Source organism: Stigmatopora argus, chromosome 17 (genome assembly GCF_051989625.1).
Source record: "Stigmatopora argus isolate UIUO_Sarg chromosome 17, RoL_Sarg_1.0, whole genome shotgun sequence".
Classification (NCBI taxonomy): domain Eukaryota; kingdom Metazoa; phylum Chordata; class Actinopteri; order Syngnathiformes; family Syngnathidae; genus Stigmatopora; species Stigmatopora argus.
Window position 1 is genome coordinate 10487845 of NC_135403.1, and position 26857 is coordinate 10514701.

A 26857-nucleotide genomic window follows, 5' to 3' on the forward strand; every position below is an offset into this window, starting at 1 on the left:
CAGATCTGCAGTATGAACGTAATGATAAATTGTCGAATAATGAGTGGAGAAAAGGTCATCAGATCAATACTTTGGAGGCCTGCTGGATGACGACTTAGTCAGTGGTCACTGGAAACTAGTAACCAAAGCCGGGAGTTAATGCAAAGTAACTACTTACAGTTAAGCTAAGGTGAAGGGACAGTTGGAGAGCAGACTATTATGGAAAACTGTAAGTAAAAGTTTAACGTTTTTCAAAGAACTATGTAAGGCTAAGTGACGAATGACATATGGTCTCTTTTTCTCATGATCTCAATGATCTCATCACCCGCCAGTATGGTTACATATCTATCAATGCAATTAAAATCCAAGCCAAAACTGACTTAAATTCAGCTGTTATTTAGCACTGCAATTCCCTCTCCACTGCCTCTCTTCATCTACATAACTGTTCTGCCAGCTGTCTATTTTAAATGTAACATGCTTTCAAGTGATTACTGTCTGAGTGGCCTATTGGATTCTTTCCAGAATAGTTTTACTTATGAGTTTTTGATGAACTTAAAATGAAAATGTTAGCCTGCCAACATTGTTTACAGGCATGTTTAGCTTTGGTATGTTGTAATCATGAGTCAGGATATGTCTATTAAAAACCTCATTGTTATTTTTGAATGAATGACTCACTAGTTTCTAATTGGGAACCGTATCTCTACATTGCTATGACACCCCTGGGTAACTTACTGTTTGTACTATTTTATCATTGGTCAAGGCACCTTTCCTGTACAAACACTTCAAAGGCTATTGCTCACATTTATGTATTTGAAAATGCAGATCCATATTTGGAAAGCCCAAGGCAGATAACAAACAAATACAGTTAATTCTACTATTTTTCCATAAGTACACTTGGGTATTTCTTTGTAGTGGTGTTTTGTCTGTTTATTTTTTAAACTGGGGACTAACAATAGCTTTGGGTGCCACATTTTTAAAATAAAACCTTCACAACAGCTTCCAATTTGTTTGTAGGACATGCCAAGGCATGTCCTCCATTGTGGCTTCAAATTAGGGGGATTAGGTGGGTAAATGGCAGGTTGTTATCTAAGGATTTTACACATCGTTGCAGTAAGTTCAATTTTGAAATTATAGATTGGTTTGTTAAGCATCAATATTTTTTTCCTGTGGGTGTTTATTTCTTACCTATTTATTGATTTTTATTTGATTACTTCATGGTGAAGCTTTAAATCTCATTATACTTGTATAATGACAATAAAGGCAGGATAATTCACAATGACGCACTTAAAACTACGTACTTTGCTAAACGATTACAGTTGTTAAAAATTAAATGGAACGTTTTTATTGTCATCATACAATTATAATGAGAAAGCTTCACCATGAAGTACACAAATAAATAATAATAATAATAAATAAGGGGAAAATGTTTAAACCTTTGAAACCTATTTCTTGCACAGCAAAACGAAGATTTTAAAATTATAAAACATTTTTGGTAAAAAATATATAAAACTTTATTTGGGTGCGCGTAACAGAAGGGGTGGCTTGGCCGGATGATTGACAGCGCTCCCCGTCCCTCTCATCCAATGATGGTCTGCGGGGGGCGTGTACGTGCATTACTGTAATCAAACATTTGATCAACTAGTGAGCGTGGGGGCTTATTCGTTTGTGTTCCCCATTGGAACCCCTGTTAAATTCGCCGGTTATTTTCCACTCATTTAGGGCCCAAAACTAGGCGTTTAACAAAGGAAACTACATGGGGGACAGGTTTGTGGTCGTCCCGGTTGGCGCGGGGGGAGAGGTCTACATCGAAGGGCAGCGATCGGACTCTGTCGCCGGCGATGATGGCGGGGTGGACGGACAAGAGTTGGAAGATGACCCGGTGTTCGAACCGCAGGACCCCAATGCTGCGGTGCCTATTCTGGAGTACAATAGGGAACCCAATAAATACGGTGAGTAAGCCTGGCCATTACTACGCTGTCCCAATTCTTTATCTCTTCTTACCACTCTAGGATTAGCCGTCTGCTATTTGTTTTTCTTTATCTTTTTGTGTTGTGGAATGAAACGTGCTATGATGCCTATGTTTTTGTTTGGCAAAGCAGCAAGTCTGCACAATATCTTCATATTTTATCAAAGTGATGGGGTGAAGGTAACTTTTTGTAATTCAACAAACTAGAGAATAACAATTCAAAGTGGTGTCCGTATTAACAATATTTGAATAACAGTTTTTTTTTCAATATGGAAGTAAAAGAAAGACAGAAAATTCACAATGTGCTTATCTTCATACTATATATAAATGAATACTACAAAATGTTCATGATCAAATTTGATCCTGGTCAAAAATATCCCTCCAATAATTATCTATATCAAGCTCAGATTCGATGTCAAGTTATATCAAATTCCAGTAAGCTCCAAATCCCCATGAATTCTTTTACCCCAGAAACACTGACATTTATCACATTTACAAGTTTATGTTTACCACCACTACTAACATTTAACTTTTTAGTTAAAACAAACAAACAACACCTTATTAGGTAGTGTTTATTTTTTACCAACAGTTTGTATACAAAGACTATTTTCAAATGTTCCTGTATTTCCGGGTTAATTTGGGTATTTGACATTTGTTGTATTTTATTTTGGTGAAAAATGGTCCAATTTGATAAGAACAAACAAAATACCTTTTAAATTATTCACCCAGTTTAATTCAAAAGTGTCACTGTGATCTTTCACTTTTTATCTATAACAGCAGGTTGGTGGTTTTTAATGCATGGACAGAGTATAACTGCACGTTAAACCAGAATGTTATTAAAACTGGCTACAAAATGTGTTTTAATTTTTTTATGTGATGCTTTTTAAGGTGGATTTTGATCTCAGTGGTAACCTGTTGTATTTCGATATATATAGGATCAAGCTCATCACCTCACAAATATCAATATATTAACTATCTAGGCTAAGTAATGTATTCCTTTGTTTAAAATGTGTTAAAAGGATCAACTCATTATTAATTCAAATCAAAAGCCGCAAAAATGTGTACTCACCAAAAGTGAGTGACACACTGTAAATTGTGCAAGGGGATATGACAGTTTGTGTTCACATATGAGTTCTTGCTTACTTCCTGGTGTAATAACACTGTTATTGCCACTTGCTAGTATTGTAAACCTCATGTTGATTTGGCCATATTCTTTTGAGCAACTAGGATAGACACAATTGTGGTTGCAATCATTTCGCAGCTATATAAAATAAAATAATATTAATAATAACACAATAGTAGTTCCATTTAGAAGATCATCAATGTATGTTTGCAATGAATGAATGCATTTTCTGGTCCCTTACAGCTTTAGAGATGTCAGAAGTACAGTGGCACCTCGTGATACAACATGCTCATCATACAACATGCTCGTGGTACGACGAAAATTTCGATCGAATAATTCGCTCGCGATACGATTAAAATTTCGAGATGCGACCAAGCCAGGTGGCCATGACATGAGAGGCTGTTTATCATTGTAGCGCACTGTCTTTTTTTGCCGCATCTCTTTCGTGTATAACTACTATATTTACGAGGACTGAACGATTTATTCAGACGAGTTTCGACCAGGAAACGCACAATGCGCATGCGCGGGCAAAAAGAGGGCTTTCTGGGTAATGAAGTATACACACACACACCTATAGGCAATGGCACCCTTTCTCAGAATAAAACTTGATTACCCACAATCAATACGTGGGTAAGCTCAGCTATTGCATTTCCTGTTATTCTTCTAAGGAAGGAAGCTCCCGCGATCGTTCTTTGAAGACTATTTCTCGTTGGCAAGTGGCCGTGCGTTATCCTATTGTGAGGACATTTGCGTGCATCATTTTCGGAATATTTTGAAGGCAATACAACAGCAAACAGTCCATCGATAGCGAACATGTGCGTGGAGGCGTGGCAAACCGCTAACCCGGAAAACGAAGGTAACGAAAGATTAAGACAAAACTAGAATTCAGTTTTGTGTAAAGTTACATTAAACGTATGTTTAAGTGTCTGTATATATTTATCCAAGTTAATTTAAATGTTTGTTCGTTTACGAGTGCCGTGAATAAAGTCCCCCTGCGTCTAATTTTACATCTATTAAACACATTTTATTACTATTAAACCACTCGTTATTTATTACTTTGTCAATATATGGCGAATTAGAAGAAATAAAACATTTTTTCCAATCCAATATCCTGTTTTTGGTGTGTTTTCAGAGGGTTGCAACGAATTAATTTGTTTTTAGTTCATTTCAATGGGAAACGTTCGCTCGAGTTACGAAAAGCTCGACATACGATCTCAGTCTCGGAACGGATTACGATCGTATGTCGAGGTACCACTGTATTGGAATTGTTAGAAGAATCATTATTCCAAGAGACATTAGTCACCTCAAAGATGAGTGATTTTGTGATATGATCACGCTAGATATGTTGGGATATGTAAGTTATGTAACTGTGTGGAATATAAGATGCACATTATGTTTGCATGCATGTGTGTGTATGCCTATTTCAAAAGGCATGCACCTTCGGTGTCATATGTTGTCCTCTGCTTTATTTGAGGACTAGCAGTCAGCACACCAACTGGGCCCTGCCGAGCAACTCTGATCCTGGGTTTGTTTGGCCTCCTCATTTTGCATCATATACTTTTTTTTAAAGTTGATTTCGTATTGACGCAAGTTCACATGAAATCTTGCCTCATCTATTTGTCAGCAAAAGGCTTTCCTATAGGTAAAATATGAGATAATTTGAAAGAGTGAGGGCGTTATGAAGAGCAGGAGTGAAATCTGCTTCAATATAATCCAATAAACTATAATATTAGAATTATAATTCACACAATTCTCTGTAAATATGGTAAAAATGCGGCAACAGCAAAACTTGTAATATATCTTCACACACAATTATAACGGGATCAACTATTTATAATGCCACCAAACAATAATGTACTACGTACGAGGTATAAATAAACGGACATTCCCATAACTGTAAATGTGATTAAGGCTCTTGAGCATTTGCTCTATGTTGAAAAGGAATTATTAATACCTTGGGCCAGTAAGCGTTCCTAAGATGCGCAGTCAGTGGCTATCAGATTTCAGAAATGTGTAGAGAGACGTATCATGTGTCTGGATGAAGAGGCTACCGGTAAGTCTCCTTGCCTGTTCATGTCACGAACTGTTGAAATGAATGTGGTAAAGTTAGGCCAGTGTCACCTGGGGTCACAAGGTCAATTGCACAAATAGTTAACTCAATCTCTTTTTTTAAACACTGGCTGAAATTACTGCCCTTAAATTATCATGGCACATTTGGGCCTACAACATGGGATAATATTGCTGCCATGCAGGAGTGACTTTCCTCCCGTTTTCTAGAGTTTGCCCTCCTTTCATCATTAGATTGTTAAAGCATTGCTTCCCTCTAGGGAAAAGGGGAATGGAAAAAAACTCCCCTTTTTCCCCACAGTGCTCAAGTCTCACTTTGGAATATAACGAACAAATCACTCGCAGGTCGATGTGATATTAGGATGTAATTTTTTGGTTTGTTTTTACCATGTTAATGTATAGGCTGCTGGCTAAAGATAAGATTTAAACTGATGAAGAATGACTTTTTAGAAATGAAGTTAAAAAAAACAAGGGAATTTACACATAGTCACCTTTTCCGGGTCAGTGTTTTGGAAACTGAGACGGAGAAGCAGTTGCTGTTATTCCATCTACGTCAGTCAGCGCTTAGAGAAATTGATTTTCTACTTTTATTAATATGTTAGTGGGTGTTCAGTATATATGACAATTGTGTTCCTTGTTGATGTTGGGCGGGTCAATGACCGTCAACGCTGAAACGTTCAAATTGATTTAGTCGTGTTGTCATGGTGACATTGTATGCTACAGTACTTCCATGAGTGTTCACAAGAGGGCAACAAAGCATCATTCCACAGTAACTGCGATGTGCGTGTGTATTAGTGATACTTTCGTAGCAGAAGTTCAATTGTGGCGTCAACTGAGTAACAATGGCCTCATTTGTGTTCCATATGTAACTTTGTGGATCCTCATCCTTGGATATATCATAAACAAAATGGAATTTAAAAAAATAGGTTTTAGCCTAAAACTAAAGATGTTACTCGTAATCAGAGATTTCTTCATTGATAAAATATCACCATTTCTTGCTAAAACACTTACCATCTTAACCCCTTGCATGTATTTAACTAAGCATTCCAGTGAGGACACAAAACGTTTCAAAGATTACTAGTTCATACACAAAAGCACACTTGTCACTACACTGCATTGTTGTAACCTCAGTTCTATATATAGATTTTCTTATCCTGGCCTTGATACATTGACTGTCGAGGGGTAGTCTGAGTGTCTGGCCACTTGGTCACCCAGTTACATCACTGCTTTCTCTAAATAAAATGGATGGAAAAAAGGCATTTAGCATGATTAGTTGTCATATCTTAAATATTTTTTCTTTTATTTTACCACAGAAATTACTTTTCACCTCAATTGAAGTCAGGTTTAGTACAATAGTTGTAAAAGTTATTAGTAGTAGTAGTAGTAGTGGAGGTAGTAGTGGTAGTAGTAGTGGTCATAGTAGTAGTAGTGGTAGTAGTAGTGGTCATAGTAGTAGTGGTGGTCATAGTAGTAGTGGTAGTAGTGGTCATATTAGTAGTAGTAGTGGTAGTAGTAGTAGTGGTCATAGTAGTGGTAGTAGTGGTCATAGTAGTGGTAGTAGTAGTAGTGGTGGTCATAGTCGTAGTAGTAGTGGTAGTAGTAGTAGTATTCTTACTATTTCTATTATTCCCCACTTACAAAAGGGTTTCTTTAAGTATGATGGATCAACTAAATGTTTGATAAACCATGCGTTTTACAGATTTGCCCTGCCCACTGTTTAAATGCCTTTGGAGTCAAATAACACTGCATAGGAAGTGAGGAACTATTATCCTCAGTGTGCGTCGTTGTGAAGCAAAATTTCCTCCTGTGGAACGCTCTGGACTTCCTTCTCTCTTTGAATAAATGCTGACTTTGCTGGCCACTGTCTTCAGGCAAAGAAAACAAGTCACAGGCTTGCTTTCATACACACAAGGACGAGTTTCATTTGTGTTTTTTGTTTGTTTTTATTTTATTTTTTTGTGTTGTGTGAGTTAGTGTGTGTGTGTGTGTTTTCCTCTTTTTATATGTGTGTCGGTACTGCCCCTTCACAGGGGCGGGCCAACTCTGCTCTTCCTTATTGGGGTAACGGGTTTGCGGATTTCACAGCCCCGAGCAGTCTCCCACTGATACAGAGAACTTTTGAGATCCTGGAAACCTAATTGAGTGGAGTAAATAAGAAAGAAAAAGTCATTTTCCAGAAAAAGAATCAAAGGTAAACGTGAAAACAGCTGGACGGTGGAAGGGAGTGGACCAGCAAAGCGCCGAGAAGGAGAGAAGAACGCTCTGGAAAGAGGGAGACATTAAGAGGAAGCACATGGTGTCAAAATGCCTACTAATTTCACAGTCGTTCCTGTAAAAGACAGCTCAGGCAAGGCAAATGACAGGATTGAAGAGGAAGATTTAAATGAAAATGAGTTGAACGAGAACGAGGAAGCCGCAGGTGAGAGCAAATGTTCTATTTTGTCTTGTTTTTGGGGCATTTTTGAACTGGATGGATGGTGAGTATTCATTATTTTAAGGTAACGAGTTAAGTCTTTGTGCACATTTTGACGCAGTCAGACTGACTTCATAACTAGGTTCAAACACCAGTATTTCTTTGATTTCCTTTTATCTTGGTATGCTGTTTTCCATTATCAGTTTTCTGGGAGCAAAAACACACAAAAGTACATTCCAGTATCGAGGACCCTGCTCATCCCTGGGTGTGCGAATAACTTCTTATCAAAACAATTACATGATGTCTTGGTTCAGAATGACACAATCACAAACCAAGCAACAAATGTCACAAGTGAAATCTTCAAAACCAAGCCTTCAGATTACACTTGATGAAGCGAGTCTACTGACCTATAATCAATATATTTGTCAAGGCAATGTAAGATAGGAGTGATTGTTATTGTCATTTTCAAATTTAACTTCTATAACAACAAAGCCAATAATTAGATATTTTCTTTTTGTTCCCCCTAGACAGGTGAAGTCACAAAACAGGTTTAGATTCAAATGAGGGTCCGAAAGCATGTGGTTGGATCTTGAGCATTACTGAAGGGTGGAATGGTTTTCAAATAGCATTTACTGCTATTGATTATCCTCCTGGCTGGTTTCCTGTTGGTTGAGTTGGGGGAGGTGAGACACCACCCTCTTATGGTGCCTATACAGAGAGTGCAGGTCCAATTTCTTCCCTTTTTGTCTGGTTCCCCTTTCTTGTTAGTTTTTTACATTGATTTATTGTTATTGTCTGTATAAATGCTGGTGATGTGCTTAAGATGGCTCCCTGATTTATCCCTTTTAAAGTTAAACTGGGGTTTAATTGGTATAATTTATGAGGTGTAAAAATCAAAGCCCATTTTAGGTTTTAGCTGGAACAAGTTGACTTTTATAATCTGGATTTTTTAAACCATAGAGAAAACGGAGATGCTGCCCCCCTCACCAAAAATAGTACAAGACATGTCATCTTTTCCTTGATTTTTGTTGATTATTTTATTGAAAATATAATACAATTACTTTCATACTATATTTCAGTCAAGAGAACTGTTCCTCTGTCCAATGGCTAATCTTCCTTTTGATATATGTTTCCTGTTTATTCCCTGATCAAATCTGGTTCTGGTTAATGCTTCCTTTTCATATTATCGTATTTTTTTTACTAAATGCATTTTGGAAATACTTCATGTTAATTTACAGTGTCATATTTGCATCAGAGTAAAAAACAGAACATTATAAACTTAAATCTCGGAACCTGGTCATGTATAATACCCTACCGAAAAAAATTGGGAAAGTCCCGTTTCTGTTCCAAGATGACATGATGTTTTTCATCATCACACTACAGTACAGCAGAACTACACAATACTTATAGAACTCCATATTGTTGAGTAAAAACTGAGGAAAAAAACGTGGCCTGCACTAAATTCTGACGTTTATTTACAATCCTAAATCATATGCATAATCTACATAATTCCATTGTTGATTTTTTTAAGCAACATTTCTTTATTAAATGGTACAAAAGAGCACAATGGTATTATGGACATTTTTATCATTAGTAGCAGTAGTAGTATTAAGATTAGCTGGTTTCTTTAGATTTTAGAAGGATGATAGATACAATCAAATATCTGAATATGTCATTGGGTGAAAAAAATGATTGTAGATAAACTGCATTTTTTAGGAAGAAAGGGAAGAGAAAATACCCAAATTCACAGCAATCAGCTCTTTCTGACGGGTACTTCCCATTTCCATTTGACAGATACGTATATCCTCCTCCTCCTCACCAGTTTGCGTCTGCCAATGTGGTCTGTGTGATAAGACACATTCTGTTTATTGCTTGTTACTTTTGAAATTGTACTATACATTCTTAGTCTGTTGGTGTCTGCAGAAGGCCCTTTTAGATTGAAACCTTTTCTTTTGAGTACCCAAAAGTCAAAGGTTAATATGTCTAAGTGATGTTAAATAAATGTAAATCATTAATTATGGCTCAATTTAGTGGTCACGTGTAATTCTTAATTTGCTCCTGAGTATATCATTCTTCTCTTTTAGAACCTTGGTTAATTTCTTACAAAGTCGAAAGGGATTGCAATCATTCCCCAAATGTATTGTGCTGACAACATGCTGATACACCCATGCAAAATGACATCACATATTTATAATGTTGGACTTTTCATTGTTTTGTTATTCATGGTTAGCTGCCAATTAGTTACATTACATCACCTGATATGGACAGAAAAGATTTCAAAACACATTCCATCTTCTTTCCTGTGGGTCTGTTGTTGTTGCTTGACCAACTAGTCAACAAATTGGTCCCGACTGTATTGTTTTAAAAGAGAGAATTGCAGGTATAGGTCAAATTGACTACTGTAGTATAGTCACATTTAAAACCCTGAGAAGTCACCAGTACCCTGGCATGTGTTACATAACTTGTTTGCTTATGGGTTTAAGGGCGGAGGATTTCATTAAATGGAACCCACATCCACATGCACTCAGTCACACTGAAATTGTAACCATCTGACATCAAGTGGAGCTTGATACGATTAAATCCTTCTTATGGAGTCATTTGTGAGACCCTCTTAAAGCCATGACACTTTGAATAATGCTATCTTAGACAGATGTTTAATCATCAGAGAATTAGTAAACATTTTAGGTTGTGGATTCAGTTAACAACAACAAAACTTCAACATTTGACAGTACAAACTGAATTTCATTGTTTTAAAATGTGCATATTTTGAATTTTATTGAATTAATATTATTATAACAAATGCATATTTTGCTTCTTTGAGTATCACCTTTCAATTCAACGTCACTTTTAATATGTCTTGGCTTTTCCTTTAAAGAAAAAAAATGGTAATACACATTTTGTTTGCTTGATTTCTCACTGCCAACTGACAGAATGGCCACAGAGCACTTTTTAAAGGTCTGTTTAGGTAGACAGCCTTGAGGTCATAGCTCAGTGTCTCACCTCTGAAACAAGCCAATGTGCCCCAGCATGGTGCAACATACTCACCTGACTGATAGTCAGGTTGTGGCCAGAAGAGTGAAGCACAAGTCAAAGAGTATTTGGCTAAAAGCCAAGCCTTGCTTTATGCAGTAGCCCCAGTGTGACTTCAGTGTTTTATAAAAAGTTCAGGCTTAGCCTAATCTAGTTAAGTGATTTGACTCAAGTTCACATGCTCTAAAACATACAGATAAATGAGTAGCTAAAACAAAGGTAGGTTCACTCATACAAAGGGATAATTTAGAGCGTGGGTTGGCATAATAAGCAATTAATTTGTTGTAGTCGATACAGTATTGGAGCAATTGAGGCAATAATGGAGATCACTATTTAGCCATGACCAACAGAGGATTCGTTTATTCTGCTATTTTAAAAAGAAACCTTTTAGTTCAGTGAAATTGCACTACAGTAAACCTAACAGCTCAATGACTTGATTTTCCTCAGAAGGACTCTCCTATGCAATAAAAAAAAATAAAGAATAAATACATAAAAATGAATTAGAAGAATAATGCATTTCTCAAGGATGATCCAGGAAATCACCATCCGAGACACTTTTACTTTTCCAAAGCCTTCACTTTCTTTCGCTCCGCCTACTCAGTGTGTGCCGTGACACATAATTGTACGTACTCAAGTGGTAATGTGAGTAGAAGGGATGAGAAGCTCAGGGTGATTGAGGAAAAGCATCCATGTGAGCGTGCATGAGGGGCGCGTGCATGCTGGTCTCAGTGGGAGGGTAAAGGGTGCTTTGTGATGCATGGCTGTCGCTGACATCGTCATCGCAGGCCATGCATCACACACACGCACATACCCAGTCACAGAAATAGCTGATCCTCACATTATCCACACAGCACAGGCAGCATTCCTGTCTTCTGCACCTCACAAACAATTTCATTATACTTTGGAACCCTATTACTGGAGTTACTTTGGGACCGCTGTTTGGACCCCTCCTCTCGTGAACCTTTTTAAACCCTGCTCCTCAAAATGGAGCAAAGGGGAGGGTCTCGTCGGAGGGGTAAGTTTGATATTTTTCTTCTTCTTTCTTTTTTTTTGCCATTATAGTTGAACTGACTGATATGATTGGTGTATTGATATGTTCCCTGAATTTTTTTCTGCATGGAGTAGTTTGTCACATCATTTTTAAGCGTGCAATTTGGTGTCTCTCAAATGATGGAGCAAAAAGAATCATTAAAAAAGACATGTAATGCAGCTGAAAAATCTCTTTGGGTTAATAGACTGCTTGAAAATGTGTCCTTTGCTTTTTGTATTTTTTTATTTTTTTGTGTTTTTGTATTTTCACTATTATTTTAAATTGACATGAGATAAAATTGGGTCTTTAAAGTCCAAATTGTGGTAAAATAATTGCGAAATATACGTGCACACAAAAATGCAATGAACATGATTTCAAATATGGTGATTGTTCATTTGGTAAAAAGTAACTTTATTATAGTTTTAAACACACACTGCCACAATGCTCACAATGCCAAGGTTAGCCTCCATCCTTCTTCAAACCTAAATTGGAAAAAACTGATTTTTGGTTCTTGATATTTGTGAGTTAAATGTTGATAATGAGTGCTACTTCCGTCTTATAGTTGCAGAGTGCGCCATGAGCTAACTCTGGCGGCGTTAGGCAGCTTAGGCATCATCACACTGCACAGCTTAGCCGATATAAATAGGATGCCTGGTCATTTATTACCACAATGACCAGAGAAGCTGACCTAACCATTAGCAGATCTTCAATGTTCCTGCTAACTGATGACGAACCTATACCAATCAGTAAGCACTGAACTAATGGATTCTATCCCTATCCTAAGCTATTCAGTGCATCTTTTAATCAGGAACGTCATCATTGGCATAAAACTGATGAAAAAAAATACTTGTCAGATGATGAAATATTTTTGCCCTTATGAACAGGAGTTACTGTTATATAATGATCATTCCTTTGCATTCCAGTTTTTAAAATAAGATATTCTGGTAAACACTATTCCATTTTACTATAAATATGTAAAAAAAACATACAAATTGAATGTATGAGCATCGCCTGAGCTCAATTTGGTTGACGTTAATTTACAAGAAACACTTCACAACCTAAGTAGGCCCAACTACACATAAGGACACTTGCCACACATTTACATATTAGGCCAAAGCCTGGATTTAAAAAATATATATATTACTGCTGATTACTGTAATTAAAATATTTGTAGACTTGTTCAGTGTTATTTATTTACATTAATAAAATCATTTTGGTTTCGGTCAATATAGCTAAATCCTTTGTAGTCTTATTTGTAAAACATGAATAAAAATTAACAACTCGGTTTTATTGTCAAATTCCTTGTTTTTCATCTTGTTTATTTGCAGTCAGAATGATTTGCTTTCTTCAATAGCAATTATGAGTTCAGCTCATCAGATCCAAAAAACCCAAAAAATGAACAATTATCTTTGCTTACATTTTTTTACTTTTTCTTTAGCTCTTCGTTACCTCTAAATATGATGTAGACTTCACTCGTCATGAGTGCTCCAATTTTCTACAGTGTCAAATTGTCAATAGCGTCGCATGGTACCTTTTCTGTACAATCCATTTTGCTATTAAAACGAGTGATGTGGGATTTGACTTTTAGGTGATTACAGTTTGATACTGCCTGTCTGCCTGATTCATTTAGTCACAAATGATGCTTTTTGGGTAATATTTTGTATTTACTTGATTGAAATACCTCTGTAAAGCTTGTTGGAGGATGTTAAATTCTTGCTAATTTCTTTCTTGAAGGTTATCAGTGTCACAGTTTCATTTCCAGCATGCTATATTTTCAAAAGCAATGACAGATGGAGAGATTAAACAGATGCACTTTAAATATTAAAAAATATTTCTGTAGGGAAGTAGTATTTTTCCTGCTTTCTTAATACAGCGTGATTTATGTTCTAGTACATTTCTTCTTTAGTTTGCTAAATTGCAAGGCCAGCTCGGTCATCAGGACTTTTGCACTGCTGCATGCACGTGTTGACTGATGTGCTAAACTGCTGACAGCACACAGCATCTCTCTCCTGTTTGTTCTTATGTCTTTGTGTACAGTGGCAGACTGTCAGAATCTATGTAACATTATGTAATGCACATTTCGAAGCATGAGCTCATGCAAATGCCGTCAAATGTATTCACGAATGGGTTCATACTTAATGTTTTTCCCTTTGTCTTTTAAATGCATTAACTATGGTATTTTGGCTTTACTGAGAGCATTTGCTGATGCTGGAAGTTTTGCCTAGCTCCGATTACAGTTGTGATTGGTCACTGAAATAGCTCCTGACAGAGAGGATGTTGCTTGAACTCTGCAGATATTATTTGGAATGCTAAGAAAAAACATTCCAGCTTTCGTTAAAGCCCATCTTAAATGATGGGTGTGTCATATTACAATGATGCTGTGTAAGTAAACAATAAATGAGGCATCTAGATAGTGAGTTTAACATTTTAGAGTGTACATTTTTTTGCCATTGAACAACTGCTTTAAAGTGGTGCAGAGTACAAGGACATAGTGACTTTCCCTGTGATTAAACCAGACTAAGCCGCTGTGCAAGCCTCTTATTCCTCGTGCATCTGCATCAAACAGTGAAAGATATCCATCAAATCTCCACTGCTGTTAGATTTCTATAGGCGTCTCCTGGTAAAAACAGCACATTATAGAGAACGTATCTAATATACCATGTCTGAATATCCAAAACAGTAATATTTTGCAGGATTAGCCAGAAACAGCCCAATTGTTCTAATCTCTAAATTCATTTTGCAGTCAATTAGAAAGCGTAGAAAGAAAAAGGTTATAGGAAATAATTTCATTTCACTGATGAACATGATTTTTTTAATGTATACTAAAAATAAACCTTTTTTCCACAGGTGATGGTGTCCCAAAAGAAAACAGTCCCTTCATCAACAACACAGACAATGACAAAAGCAACAGTTATGATGGCACCAACATGGCACTTTTTGAGGTGATTGCTGTTTATATATCTCTAAATGCATATATACACAAACACATACAGTCCATTGCAACAAATCCTTTGTATTTATTTTATTGCAGGAGGAGATGGACAGCAACCCCATGGTGTCGTCACTTCTCGATAAACTGGCAAACTACACAAATCTCACCCAGGGAGCCCAGGAACACGAGGAAGCCGATGACGATGAGGGTCCCAAAAAGAAAGCAGTTAAGGTAAACTGGAATAGCTCCATCTTTTCTATACACGTTTGAATTCTTGGCTGGCCAAGGTGCTTATTACTTAGGAATTTGTACAATGACATATCTTTCTCGTCTTTAGAGTCCTCAAATGGGAACTTTCATGGGCGTCTATCTCCCCTGCCTTCAAAACATTTTGGGGGTCATCCTTTTTCTTCGCCTTACCTGGATAGTCGGCACGGCCGGCATCTTGGAATCTCTGGCTATTGTTGCCCTGTGCTGCTCATGCGTGAGTATTCAACCAAAATGTGTTTAAAGGTATTGTATGCTGAACTTGCTGCTTTTATCTTTTTTTTTTTACATAACATAAAATCCATATAGCAGACTGCAGACTCATGAAAATTCCTGGTTTCTGTTTTCACAACATAAAGTGATATTTGTCTTATATCAAGAGATTTTAGAGCGATCATATGCAAGATTATATATAAATTCATGTGTATGTGTTGTCTGTCTGTGTGCCATAATGAAGGCCTCCCATTTCTACTTCTGTTTATCACATAATTCCCCCATCTGCAATGTGCACTCTCACACTTTTGCTGATATTTCCCAATCCCGCGTCAGACAATGGATTACTTCAGATTAATCAGTGAAAGTACACACAGAATCCTTGAAAGGGAATGATTTTCACCTCTTTCCTGAAGAAATGTTTCCTGACAAAAAATGGATTCACATTTCTTGGGCCTTTTGTTCTTCATTGTTTGAACAAAACAAAAGAGCAAAGTTAATATCATAGCTTTAAAAAAAAAAGTTGTACTAATAAATACATGAAAAAAAACTGTAATCTAAAAAGAATTACACGCACAAAAATGTGGAGCAAAAGAATCTATCAGAACTTTTGAATAGATCTCATTTAAAGTCCCCTTTTGTCTGAAAGAATTTTAAGTATTGAGTAAAACTCTGCCAATTGAAGATAGCTGTCATAAATGAAATATAAAAGACATGAAAGATAGATCAACAGCAAAAATCCACCGTGCGTTTCAAGTAAGTTAGTCACCCATCTTTAGTAAACCAAATGATTAGTTTTTGCGTTAATCAACTTCCCACTTTGTGTTTTTCTACGTGGCAAATTACGTCAGACATTCCCGGTAGAGTGCAAGTCAGTTGTATATCTGCTTTGGATTTAAACGGGAGCTAGTGGTAAAATTACCAGCTAATTGGTTTTTCTCCAGCTTGTCTGCCGTTTTAAACCGGATGGCCAGCGAGAGCCGGAGGTTTATCTTTGCCATGGGTAGTCACGGCTTTTCCCCTGTTGATCGTGCTATGGTCCGACTCCTCTTTTTTTATGTGTTTAGTTTTGTTTGTTTTTCTCAATGTCACCTTTACATGTTCACCATCCTCTTGTTTTGTTATTGTTTAAGTTAAGAGAGGATAAGCAAGGCAAGGAATGGATGGATAGAAGTTGACCTCCACGTCTATTATCTTGTGACATGTCCTTCCTCTTATTGATAAACTATTATAAACTATTATTTGTATCCAAACATTATTGGAAGTCATTTACATAATAAACCTTTTAAGATTTGTTTTGACAGACTAATTTGTTATTTTGATAACTGGAGGACTAAATAGTTTCAATAGTTTTTAAATATATTAACATATAAAAGCTATTCAGTTGACGTTATCCAGGTGTCTGCAAAAATGTTCTTGTTAAACTGTTTGAAATAGCAGATTTGAGTCATGATCAGACATAGCTAACGTTGTGTTTCTGTGTTTCCCTTTCAGACCATGCTGACTGCCATATCCATGAGTGCTATTGCTACAAATGGTGTTGTGCCAGGTATGATTATAATCCTAAATTAATTATTAATGGGTTGACATGTTTTCCCATCTTTAACTTTGACTTTTTTTCCATAGCTGGAGGCTCCTACTATATGATTTCCAGATCTCTTGGACCTGAATTTGGTGGAGCTGTGGGTCTTTGTTTCTATCTGGGTACAACATTTGCTGGTTCCATGTACATCCTGGGTACTATCGAGATTCTATTGGTGAGGAAATAACACTGTGTACTCTGCGTAGTCAAAATTTTGGAACTCAATGGTGGTCTCCATTCCCCGTTCAGACCTACATTGTGCCTAAGGCGGCCATCTTTGTAGCAGAGAAAAAAGAGGATGAAGTTGATGCCCTACTCAATAATATGCGCGTCTACGGCACATGCTGCCTTACGCTGATGTCCACTGTCGTCTTTGTGGGGGTGAAATATGTCAACAAACTCGCCCTCGTTTTCCTGGCTTGTGTCATTCTCTCCATCCTTGCCATCTACGCCGGAGTCATCAAGACCATCTTCGAGCCACCCGACTTTCCGTGAGTAAATTATACACGAATACATGTATATTCTCAGTTGGGTTTGAGTCTGTAAATATAGTTTACACAAGTCATTAGAAGAGTATAACCTTTTGCTCTCCCCTCTTTGTCGTTATAGTGTTTGCATGTTGGGAAATCGTACTCTGCAGAACCACAACTTTGATAAATGTTTCAAGATGGAAATTATCGATAATGTGACAACCACCACCCAGCTGTGGAAGCTGTTCTGTGATGGACCTGAGTTCAATGCTACCTGCAATGAATATTTCTTAAATAACAACGTGACCCAGATTCAAGGCATCCCTGGACTTAAAAGTAGAGTTATTTCAGGTTGGTTGACTCATATTAGTGCAGTCAACGTGCTCTGCTATTTTACTTTTATTAACATTGTCATGATAAAATCATCTATAGCTTCTCACTTGATTTATACTTCATGCATTGATCTGAAAGTCTTTGCATGGCCATTTGGTTGTCATTTAAAGGCTTTTCTTTCTGAATTTCTTTTTCGCTGCTTCTTTTCAGAAAATATGTGGTCAGTATATGGCCCTCTTGGCATGTTAGTTGAAAACAAGAAGTTGTTGTCTGAGGGAGGAAGTGATCCCGCCCAAGACATCTATCTGCCCTATGTTGTCAATGATATTGCCTCTTTCTTTACATTGCTTGTTGGGATATACTTTCCTTCTGTCACTGGTGAGTGGAGTTTCTTATTTAGAATTTTGTGGTCAGCATTTGGCTTGCATATGATTTACATATATCCTTTATTTTGCTGTTATTTTTCAGGTATCATGGCAGGTTCGAATCGATCAGGTGATTTGCGGGATGCCCAAAGATCCATCCCAGTTGGAACCATCCTAGCTATATTTACCACCTCGATCATCTGTATCCTTTTATGATTGACTCTGATATTGACGTGAATTGTTTGACTGACTATCAGTTCTGCTGATTTAAGCGAATACACTCAATTCTAATCCTGTTTTGTTGAGACCCATTGACTTTACTTGAATAAACCGTAATATATACTCAATATTAATTCAACCAGGAAACTTTACCTCAACCATGTATAGGATGTGTATAAATACTACTGGATTAGGAAGAGTGGTGTTTTGTGGTAGGACATATCAAGCTTGAGTGGGCAAAGAAAAAAACAAGAGTGCCTTACAAGAGGTGTCGAAAATTACCTTAACAATTTTCATCAGATGTAACCTGTGTCGTGCTATTCGGTGCATCCATTGAGGGTGTTTTACTACGGGACAAGTAAGACTTAAACAAATATTGCAATGTTCTGCGAACATTTCAAAATCATTTATTGGACCAACAAGTTCACATTTCGTATTTCTTTTTGCGAAGCACAGGATGTATTTTTATGAGAGGCAAAACATTCATTACAATACAATTCGTCTTTCTTGTAGATTTGGTGATTCTGTAAAAGGCAACTTGGTTATTGGCACACTCTCATGGCCTTCACCTTGGGTCATCGTCATTGGTTCCTTCTTCTCCTGCTGTGGCGCTGGCCTGCAGAGTTTGACTGGGGCCCCCCGCCTGCTGCAAGCCATCGCACGAGATGGGATTGTACCTTTCCTACAGGTGAGACACAGACCCTTGCTAATAAAGCAAACAAACCCCTATCATTTACATTTTTACATTGGCTATTCAGGTATTCGGACACGGAAAAGCTAACGGAGAACCTACCTGGGCTCTCCTACTTACCGGTGCAATCTGTGAGATTGGAATACTCATCGCCTCTCTTGATGCCGTGGCTCCAATCCTCTCTATGTGGGTGTTTTTGCGCACAGTTTTCATTTCCCTCTACCCGAGCATTGAAGAAGTGGGTCATAAAATGGGAATCAAAAAGATGTGGAGCTTTTATTCTGTTATTTTACTATCTTACAGGTTTTTTCTCATGTGTTACCTGTTTGTGAACTTGGCCTGCGCAGTTCAGACTTTATTACGAACACCAAATTGGAGACCACGCTTCAAATACTACCACTGGTCAGTGATCTGTAATCATGCATTTTGTAGACATCAATATGGAAAAGTTATGAAGTTCAGGGAAATCTGTCATGTGGTTCAACTATTTTACTTGTGTTACATTTATGGCCTCTTTTCTCTTTCATTCACTCTCAGACACAAATGCATCTCCATTAAGATTAATTCCACAACAAAGCTTGCACACAATACCACTCGGTAACCTTGCGTTCCGAGACTGTCATTATTTCACTCCCATTTAAGCCTCTCAGCTGTCCATTCTGAAATGGGTTTATTTGTTTCTCAACTAATGAGGCAAAAGCATGACACCTTTCTATAAATAGATGGATTTTGTAATTAGTGGTGGAGAGGTCTTAATTGCTTTTTCATTGTAGGACTCTCTCCTTTCTGGGAATGAGTTTGTGCCTGGCTCTCATGTTCATTTCGTCTTGGTATTATGCCATATTTGCCATGGCCATCGCTGGCTGCATCTACAAATACATTGAATACAGAGGGTAAGTTTTTTTCTTTTAATGTTTTTACTTTATCAGAAACCAAGAACATTATTTTCAGATAACTGCAGAATTAAAAAACAACATAGCTCTTGGTGGGAAGACTTAAGTATTCGGCGCAGGTCCAGCCAATCTATGAAAAGAGTTCGATTTATAGTCCGGTAAATACGGTATATCGTTTTCAGCTTCTGGACTCGTGCATCAAATGTCTTTGTGGTAATTTATAACTGTGAAAGCATGCATTTTGTTTTAATCCCCCAAACAGTTTTAAAGACAACTCACAGAAACTTCCAGTTCAATATTATTATTTTTGTGCTTTAACAGTGCAGAGAAGGAATGGGGTGACGGCATCCGTGGCCTGTCCCTGAATGCGGCCCGTTTTGCCCTCATTCGTCTCGAAGAGGCTCCCCCACACACCAAAAACTGGAGGTACGTGATTTTGAGTTTGTCAGTCCAATCCTGTGCAAGACTGGCAGGCAGAATCCAGATAAGATTGGACTCAGCCTGTGTTTGTAAATCTCATTGTTCAATATTTTATTCACCATAGTGATAACCTTCATACATGCTGAAACTACCAATCGCACATATTCTTGGAACTCCAGAGAAAATTCAGAATTTAAAGCAAGTTGCAGTGTACAATAGATGTTTCCTCTTTAAATGAATTCAGGCCTCAATGTTTGGTGCTCCTCAACCTGGACTCCGATCAGGCAGTGAAGCATCCACGCCTGCTGTCTTTCACCTCTCAGCTGAAAGCAGGGAAAGGCCTAACCATAGTGGGAAATGTATTGGAGGGAACCTTTCTCACTAAAGAGACCGAGGCAAAGAAAGCAGAGCAGGTATAACAAAGATTGTGCATATACACTCTTTATGCTTTTGAAAAGTCATTCCATCTTCTTATTGTTTATGTAATCCTCTACAGAACATCAAGTCTTCCATGACAGCAGAGCGGACCAAAGGTTTCTGCCACGTTGTCGTTTCTTCCAACCTCAGAGATGGCGTCTCTCATCTTATCCAATCAGCCGGCTTGGGAGGTATGAAGCATAACACAGTCCTGATGGCCTGGCCGGGAACCTGGAAGCAGTCCAATGACCCGCAGTCATGGAGGAATTTCACAGGTACGGAGACGTGATGAAATTGTCATATGGAGATTAGGAAGAGGTTCACTTTCCTTTCATCCTGTGCCCGTCTAGAAACGATTCGAGAGACCACATCCGCTCATCTGGCCTTGCTCGTTGCTAAGAATGTGGACAGCTTCCCTACCAATCAAGACCGGCTGGGCGAGGGCACCATCGATGTGTGGTGGGTGGTTCACGACGGAGGCCTCTTGATGCTCTTGCCGTTCCTGCTGCGACAACATAAGGTAGGTTTCGACATGACATGAACCTTGTGTGTCAACCGTGTTGTTTTTTTGTGAGATAGCTTTACATGTGGTCTTACTGGTCCCACGCAAGCTAACATATGCCGCAAATTACGACATTTTATTGTCCTTGAACATTGATTTTCTCCTCTTCCTCGACCACCCTCCCTCAGGTGTGGAGAAAGTGCAAGATGCGCATCTTCACCGTGGCCCAGATGGATGACAACAGCATCCAGATGAAAAAAGATCTGCAGACGTTTCTGTACCACCTGCGGCTGAATGCAGAGGTCGAAGTGGTGGAAATGGTAAAATAGGCTTGAGGGCTTGCCATGAATTACATTATTGGTTCTTCAAACCAGGTGTTTTTTTCATGTTTTTGGTGATGTTGTGATGTGTGCAGCATGATAATGATATCTCAGCCTTCACCTATGAGAAGACTCTGGTGATGGAACAAAGATCTCAGATGTTGAAACAGATGCAGCTATCCAAGACAGAAAGGGAGCGAGAGGTAAGGTCCACTAATATTTAATCGAATTTACTTAACTGACTTCATTGTGGTCTTTGACTCTAAATGAATGCGTGTTAGAATGTAGTGCGGACTTTTTTTAAAACATAGAATGCACCCGATCAGGCGGGTCAGCATTACAAAGAATTAAAAACAACTTAGGTCTCAATTTTATGTCCATTATTAGCATCCGTGGCACTCATTAACGGTTGGCCCATTCTGCTTTTTATCTGCAATCACGTTTCGGGGCAATTCCACACTACTCAGATTCAGAGTATCACTGACGAATCACGTAACTCAATCCGAAGAAAGAACCCAGGTGCTGCCGAGGGCGCAAGCCTCAGTCAGCAGTCCTCTCCAACGGAGGACACGCAAGAGGATGAGGTAGTCGTTTTTGTCAACCCCAGTGTCCCTTCCAACTGTGGCCCCGGCTTTCACAAAGCGTGTGATCGGCCCTACTGAGCTTTAATGACGGTATATTATTATGTAGTGTACTCAAGAGCTCTACGTTGCTTTGTGAATACCAACCCGTCACACCCCAAGACTGCAGCCCAAACCTCTTAAAGCCTATTAAGCTTGCATTTATATCATCCCAAGATACCTCTGATGAAAAAATGGACAGTAATGTTACCTAAGATGACCTATTCGTATTTATTTCAAATGCACTTTAAAACATCTTTTGTCCATTTGTGCTCATTTATCAACTTAATTACCATCACGGACAACGTAAATGGAAATCTCATTTGTTTATCTTCCACATGAATTGACAGCACTGTCCATTTTATCATAGCGTCGTTGTCCAATGAAAAATACTTGAGTCCCAGTGTTCATGCTTTCAGGTTTATTCATCCAATTTACGTAATTATTTGTGGGGCTGTTTTAGTTTGTTTTGTAGTTTTTTTACAGACCTAATTCTAGTTTTTTCATTGGAAAACAGGAATATACAGAGTTGCCTTATGTAATAATAGAAAATTAATTGTGGAATTATTGGAACTTCAGTCCCATTGTCTTGTGTTGTTGGTCTGTGTTTCATGTGTTTTTTTTACCCAATGACGTCCTCTGTTTTTATCATTTAAATAGATTTCATTATTTTGCATAGGTTTCTTTCTTTATTATCCACTCTTCTCATCATTCATTCTTTCCTTCTTTCGTGCCATATCTTTCTCATTCTATTCTTTACTATCTGACCTCCTTTTCTTCAACCTCACATATGTACTGCATATCTTTTTACCCACTGTGTCACCCTCAGGCCCAGCTCATCCATGACAGAAACACAGCATCCCACACAGCCAGTAACGACAAGACCGAAATTGGCCCAGAGCGGGTTCACATGACCTGGACCAAGGATAAACTTTTCTCAGAGCGGAACCGCAACCGCGAATGCAACGCCAACGTGGCCATGCGAGACCTCTTCAACATGAAGCCGTAAGTCAGCTATTACTAACGCATGAATGTTTGAAATATGGTTAGCTGTTTACTGTAATTTTAGCACCCATCTTAGACGCATTTTGCAATGGCGTCCGTGTGCAATGTCCACAGAAAGTCCAAAAGCGTAGACCTTATTTGCCTGATGCTAATGGAGATGATTGTAATTAGTCCTGTTAATTCTGCAAATTTTCAGGTCTTCTGCGGAAATTAAAATAGTCTGCAAAATACAAAGCAAGGTTACATTTAACCTGTAGTTTTCATCACAAGCACTAGATGTCATAGTTTAATATTTATTACCCACCACACACAGAAAATAAACTTGCATTTAATTGGTTGTTTACATATTTTTCCCAGCAGTCAGCAGTGACATTTATTCAGAGCTGTCAAATACTACAAAAGTAGTGAATTGCAAAATCAAGAAAATTAGCAATACTACTTGCGGAATCAAAAAAAAAATCCTGTTGTTTCCGAGGTGGGACTACATAAAATTAAATACGTGTTTCATCTAGTTCTGGAAATTCAGCATACATGTAATCAAAAGTGCATAATTGACTCGTATAAAAATATAACATGACGAGAACAAGGCATGTCGTTGCTGCCAAATCAGATAATGAGTGAAATAGACAAGTTTGCATGGCTTGAACTCACGCATGAGGCGTGAATAATATTAGTGCACGGCCAGCCCACTCAAACTTGGTCTACTCTAACGTGGACTAACTCCTCGTCTCTTATTATGAAGACATCTCAATGCAGTCTTCTTAAAAGAGAGACAGCCTTTTTCCCACGGAAGACGCGTGTCGAGCCTTGTGGGACAGTTTGAAGCTTTCATAGCTGACTTTAGATGCATTTAAAGCCTGTCTCTGTTCTGTCCCACTTTTCTCCTTCTAGAGAGTGGGGGAGCCTGTAAGTTCTATTCTATTCACCGTAAACTGCATGTGTGTTTGTGTTACTGTCCACGCTTTCCTTCAACACGTGTGTTTGTATTCCGTGCACGTGCATGAGAAGCCCTTGATTAATGTGCGCCAAATTGTGTTTTCCATTTGCCATTGAACAGCAAGAGCTAAACTGATTCAGTGATTGTTGATAGAAATGTTATACCTAAAAAATATTTCTTTTGAGCCAATCCCTTAAATTATATTGATACTGTTTCAGACACTTAAACGTGATATTCAAAAAGAAAAAACAATGGAAAGCAGAATTATGTGTCATCATTTTCATGTCATTTGGTTTGGAAGTGTTTGTTTGAAAATGTCAACAAACACATCAAAATTCAAATTACATTTGTTTTTGTCCTTGTTTTTATGGCCGGTCACCACTAACATGCATTCAAGGCTAAATGTTGTCGCCAACAAATTTACTTTGTTTTTTACATATTCATAAATATACATTTGGTTAGCTTAACAAAAGTTTATATTTGCAATGTGGACTCATTTTCCGAGGTCGGCAATCATTGCAAATTTTTATGGAAGTTGTAAACATTTGGAATCTTCATAACCAAACTATAAGCAAAAAGGAAATTGGAGTTACAAGTAAAACAAATGGCCACCACTCTGAAGCTCTTGTATGTTTTCTTTGATTCTGTATTTCTTCACAAATATACAGCTTTATTTATTATTATTTACAGCTACACAATGTTCAAATTAAATTGAATTATTTACTCTTATCTGACTAGGAACCAGACCAACGTCCGTCGCATGCACACGGCCATCAAACTGAACGAGGTGGTGGTCAACAAGTCGCAAGGAGCCCACCTGGTTCTTCTCAACATGCCCGGCCCACCAAAGAACCGAGGAGGAGATGAAAACTGTATCCTTATCTGCACCTTTTTCTATTTCTAAAGCATCCCTTGCAAAAATCCAGGTTTTAATCCCATTTCTAATCAACACTACACTTCTTAACTTCCTTCTTCGAAGATATGGAATTCCTCGAGGTTTTGCTTGAGGGTCTAAACCGTGTCCTGCTTGTCCGAGGGGGCGGACGCGAAGTTATCACCATTTACTCTTAGGAAGGCCCGAAGCGAGAGAGAGAAAAAAACTCCCACACCGTTCTGCACATTGTCGCCTTCAATACCAGTCACCTGACATTTATTTTGAAGGGAAGGACGCTTCATGGAGTTTTATTGAGATGGGATGGCGGAATCGCGCGTAATGATGGTTATTCAGCAGGACCTTGGGGAAGGAAGAGACATTGCAGGCTCGCGAGCTCGGCGCGGCCCACGTTAGGCCGTAGCCCACCCGCGGGAGAAAACCAAAAAAATAGAGCATAGACACTTTATATTTTTCATTCACTGTTGACGAGGTCATTTTGTTTTATCGCCGTTTTTCCCTCGTGGTGATGTTCTCAACACTCATTGTCCGATGATGTGGAACTTTTCTCTGGGAGGCACACACTGTGCCTCAGTAGAGCAAAGCATCATGGGTAGTTGTTGTGCTGCAACTCTGTGAGTGTTGACCGTTGCTGGCTATTTATCATACACGCAAACATACTCATTTTGATGATTTAGTAATGGCCAAAATGTATTCACTTTATGCGTTCATCATCTATATGTTGATACGATGACGTCATCATTGGCCTTTACCGCATTTTAAAAATGGAGCACAAATGGCATCTTAAACTGACAGACTTTTGCACTAAACATAAAGTCACGTGTTTGCTACGTTTGCGTTATGACTTGGTCACGTCAATACGACACTGTTTGCTTTCTATATATTCAAGCTTTGAGCACCAGAATGAATTAGCTGAATTGTTAAAAAAAATAGATAAAAAGAAAAATCGCTAGATAGGAAGAGAAAGTGCCAAAATGATCAAGAAACTGGAAATATTGGGAGAAAAAAGATATGACACCATGAAAAGAATGTTCAGGAAATACAACAGTTTCAACTTTTACACACATAAAAATGTCATTTACACCTTCACAGTTTCTTTTTATTAGCAGTATTTTTCAAGTGATGAAAGGTGTATTTTCCTTTGTTGGAAAATGTAAAATTTGTCAGTCTTGTGGTCGTTATCACAACATTTTGTGTTTCGTTCAATTGCTGTCGTATGGTCCCTGTAGTTTTTTTTTCTTACGTGAATTGAACCTATTTTACTTTACGTGTCCGTTGATTTTTATCAAAAGAGGCTGAAAGAGGAAGTATACACGTATCTACAGAAAGCTCTATTTTACAGTACAGCTCATTTTACTGTGTTCAATTCACCAGAAATTCTACCTTAAATAAACATTGTCTAGTCCTAAGAATTTAAAGTGATTAAAGTATGCTCGTTTCAATACTGTTACTGATCTCAGTGGCACTAAAATGTAATCTGTCTTTTACCTTGGTGGGAAAAAAAGGTTCTCAAAAGAGTGGAGCGGAGCAGTAGATGTGTTTCACATCTCAGTAAGTTGGGAGGTGACTGGAAAATGTTATCTACCTCAAAAGAGTCACGAAGGCATGAAGACAGAGTTAAAAAAAATGTGGAAACACATTGCGGTGTCACTAAAGAGCAAAACATGTAAGAACAAGGAAAAAAAGGCCTCAGCTACGTGAGGTGAACAGCAGAAGTGTGTGCCTGTGTGTGTGTGTGTCTTTGTGCGTTGTAAGAGGTGAAGACTGTTGGTGGTTCTGCTGTCGTCCTACACTCACTGCTTGTGGGCCTCACAGGTCGCGACAGGAAGTCACTTTGTGGGAGCACGTAGAGATGGTAGCCCTGTAAATTATATTTGTGCCTATTAAGTAAATATTAAAAGTGCTGAAATTAAGACCATGTTGTCTGTGATTGTCATTTGCAGAGTGGGTCACAATTCTGATTGGAAAATATGCTTTCAGATTTGAACCCCTTTTCTGTTTCAGTTAAGGTAACACAATTCTGGCACTAGAGAGCAGCATTGAGTTTGAAGATTTCAAAAGACAAATGAGCAAAGAATTTAACACTAAGTAATCACAGAAACTGCTAAAGTGAAGTCACCTTAAATGTTCAAATGAATTATTTTCAGATATTGGAGAAAATAGGGATTAAA

General features: G+C 38.1%; 1 protein-coding gene across 8 annotated transcripts; it reads left to right on the forward strand.

The window, feature by feature from the left end:
- Positions 1-1642: 1642 nt before the first annotated feature.
- On the forward strand, positions 1643-26599 carry slc12a7b (solute carrier family 12 member 7b). Of its 8 annotated transcripts, none has more exons than XM_077624169.1 (26): positions 1644-1928; positions 14456-14550; positions 14640-14771; positions 14878-15024; positions 16515-16569; positions 16647-16777; positions 16852-17093; positions 17212-17423; positions 17616-17783; positions 17874-17972; positions 18290-18347; positions 18503-18677; positions 18748-18866; positions 18984-19082; positions 19454-19573; positions 19895-19999; positions 20238-20406; positions 20490-20685; positions 20761-20930; positions 21101-21232; positions 21328-21435; positions 21700-21816; positions 22682-22857; positions 23749-23763; positions 24533-24666; positions 24774-26599. In XM_077624169.1, exons 1-26 carry the CDS (start codon positions 1733-1735, stop codon positions 24863-24865), a joined length of 3462 nt encoding a protein of 1153 aa, XP_077480295.1. In that variant the 5' UTR covers positions 1644-1732; the 3' UTR covers positions 24866-26599. The 8 variants fall into 8 exon arrangements, with proteins under 8 accessions (XP_077480296.1, XP_077480299.1, XP_077480295.1 ...); XM_077624171.1 differs by lacking the exon at positions 1644-1928 and adding an exon at positions 7290-7554; XM_077624174.1 differs by lacking the exon at positions 1644-1928 and adding an exon at positions 11247-11593.
- The last annotated feature ends 258 nt before the right edge of the window (positions 26600-26857 follow it).

Coding starts and splice junctions, on each gene's coding strand:
- slc12a7b (XM_077624169.1), top strand. CDS start 1,733: ATGGGGGACAGGTTTGTGGTCGTCCCGGTTGGCGCGGGGGGAGAGGTC. Junction 21,233..21,327: donor AGGTCGAAGTGGTGGAAATG/GTAAAATAGGCT, acceptor TGATGTGTGCAG/CATGATAATGATATCTCAGC. Junction 24,667..24,773: donor CCGAGGAGGAGATGAAAACT/GTATCCTTATCT, acceptor CCTTCTTCGAAG/ATATGGAATTCCTCGAGGTT.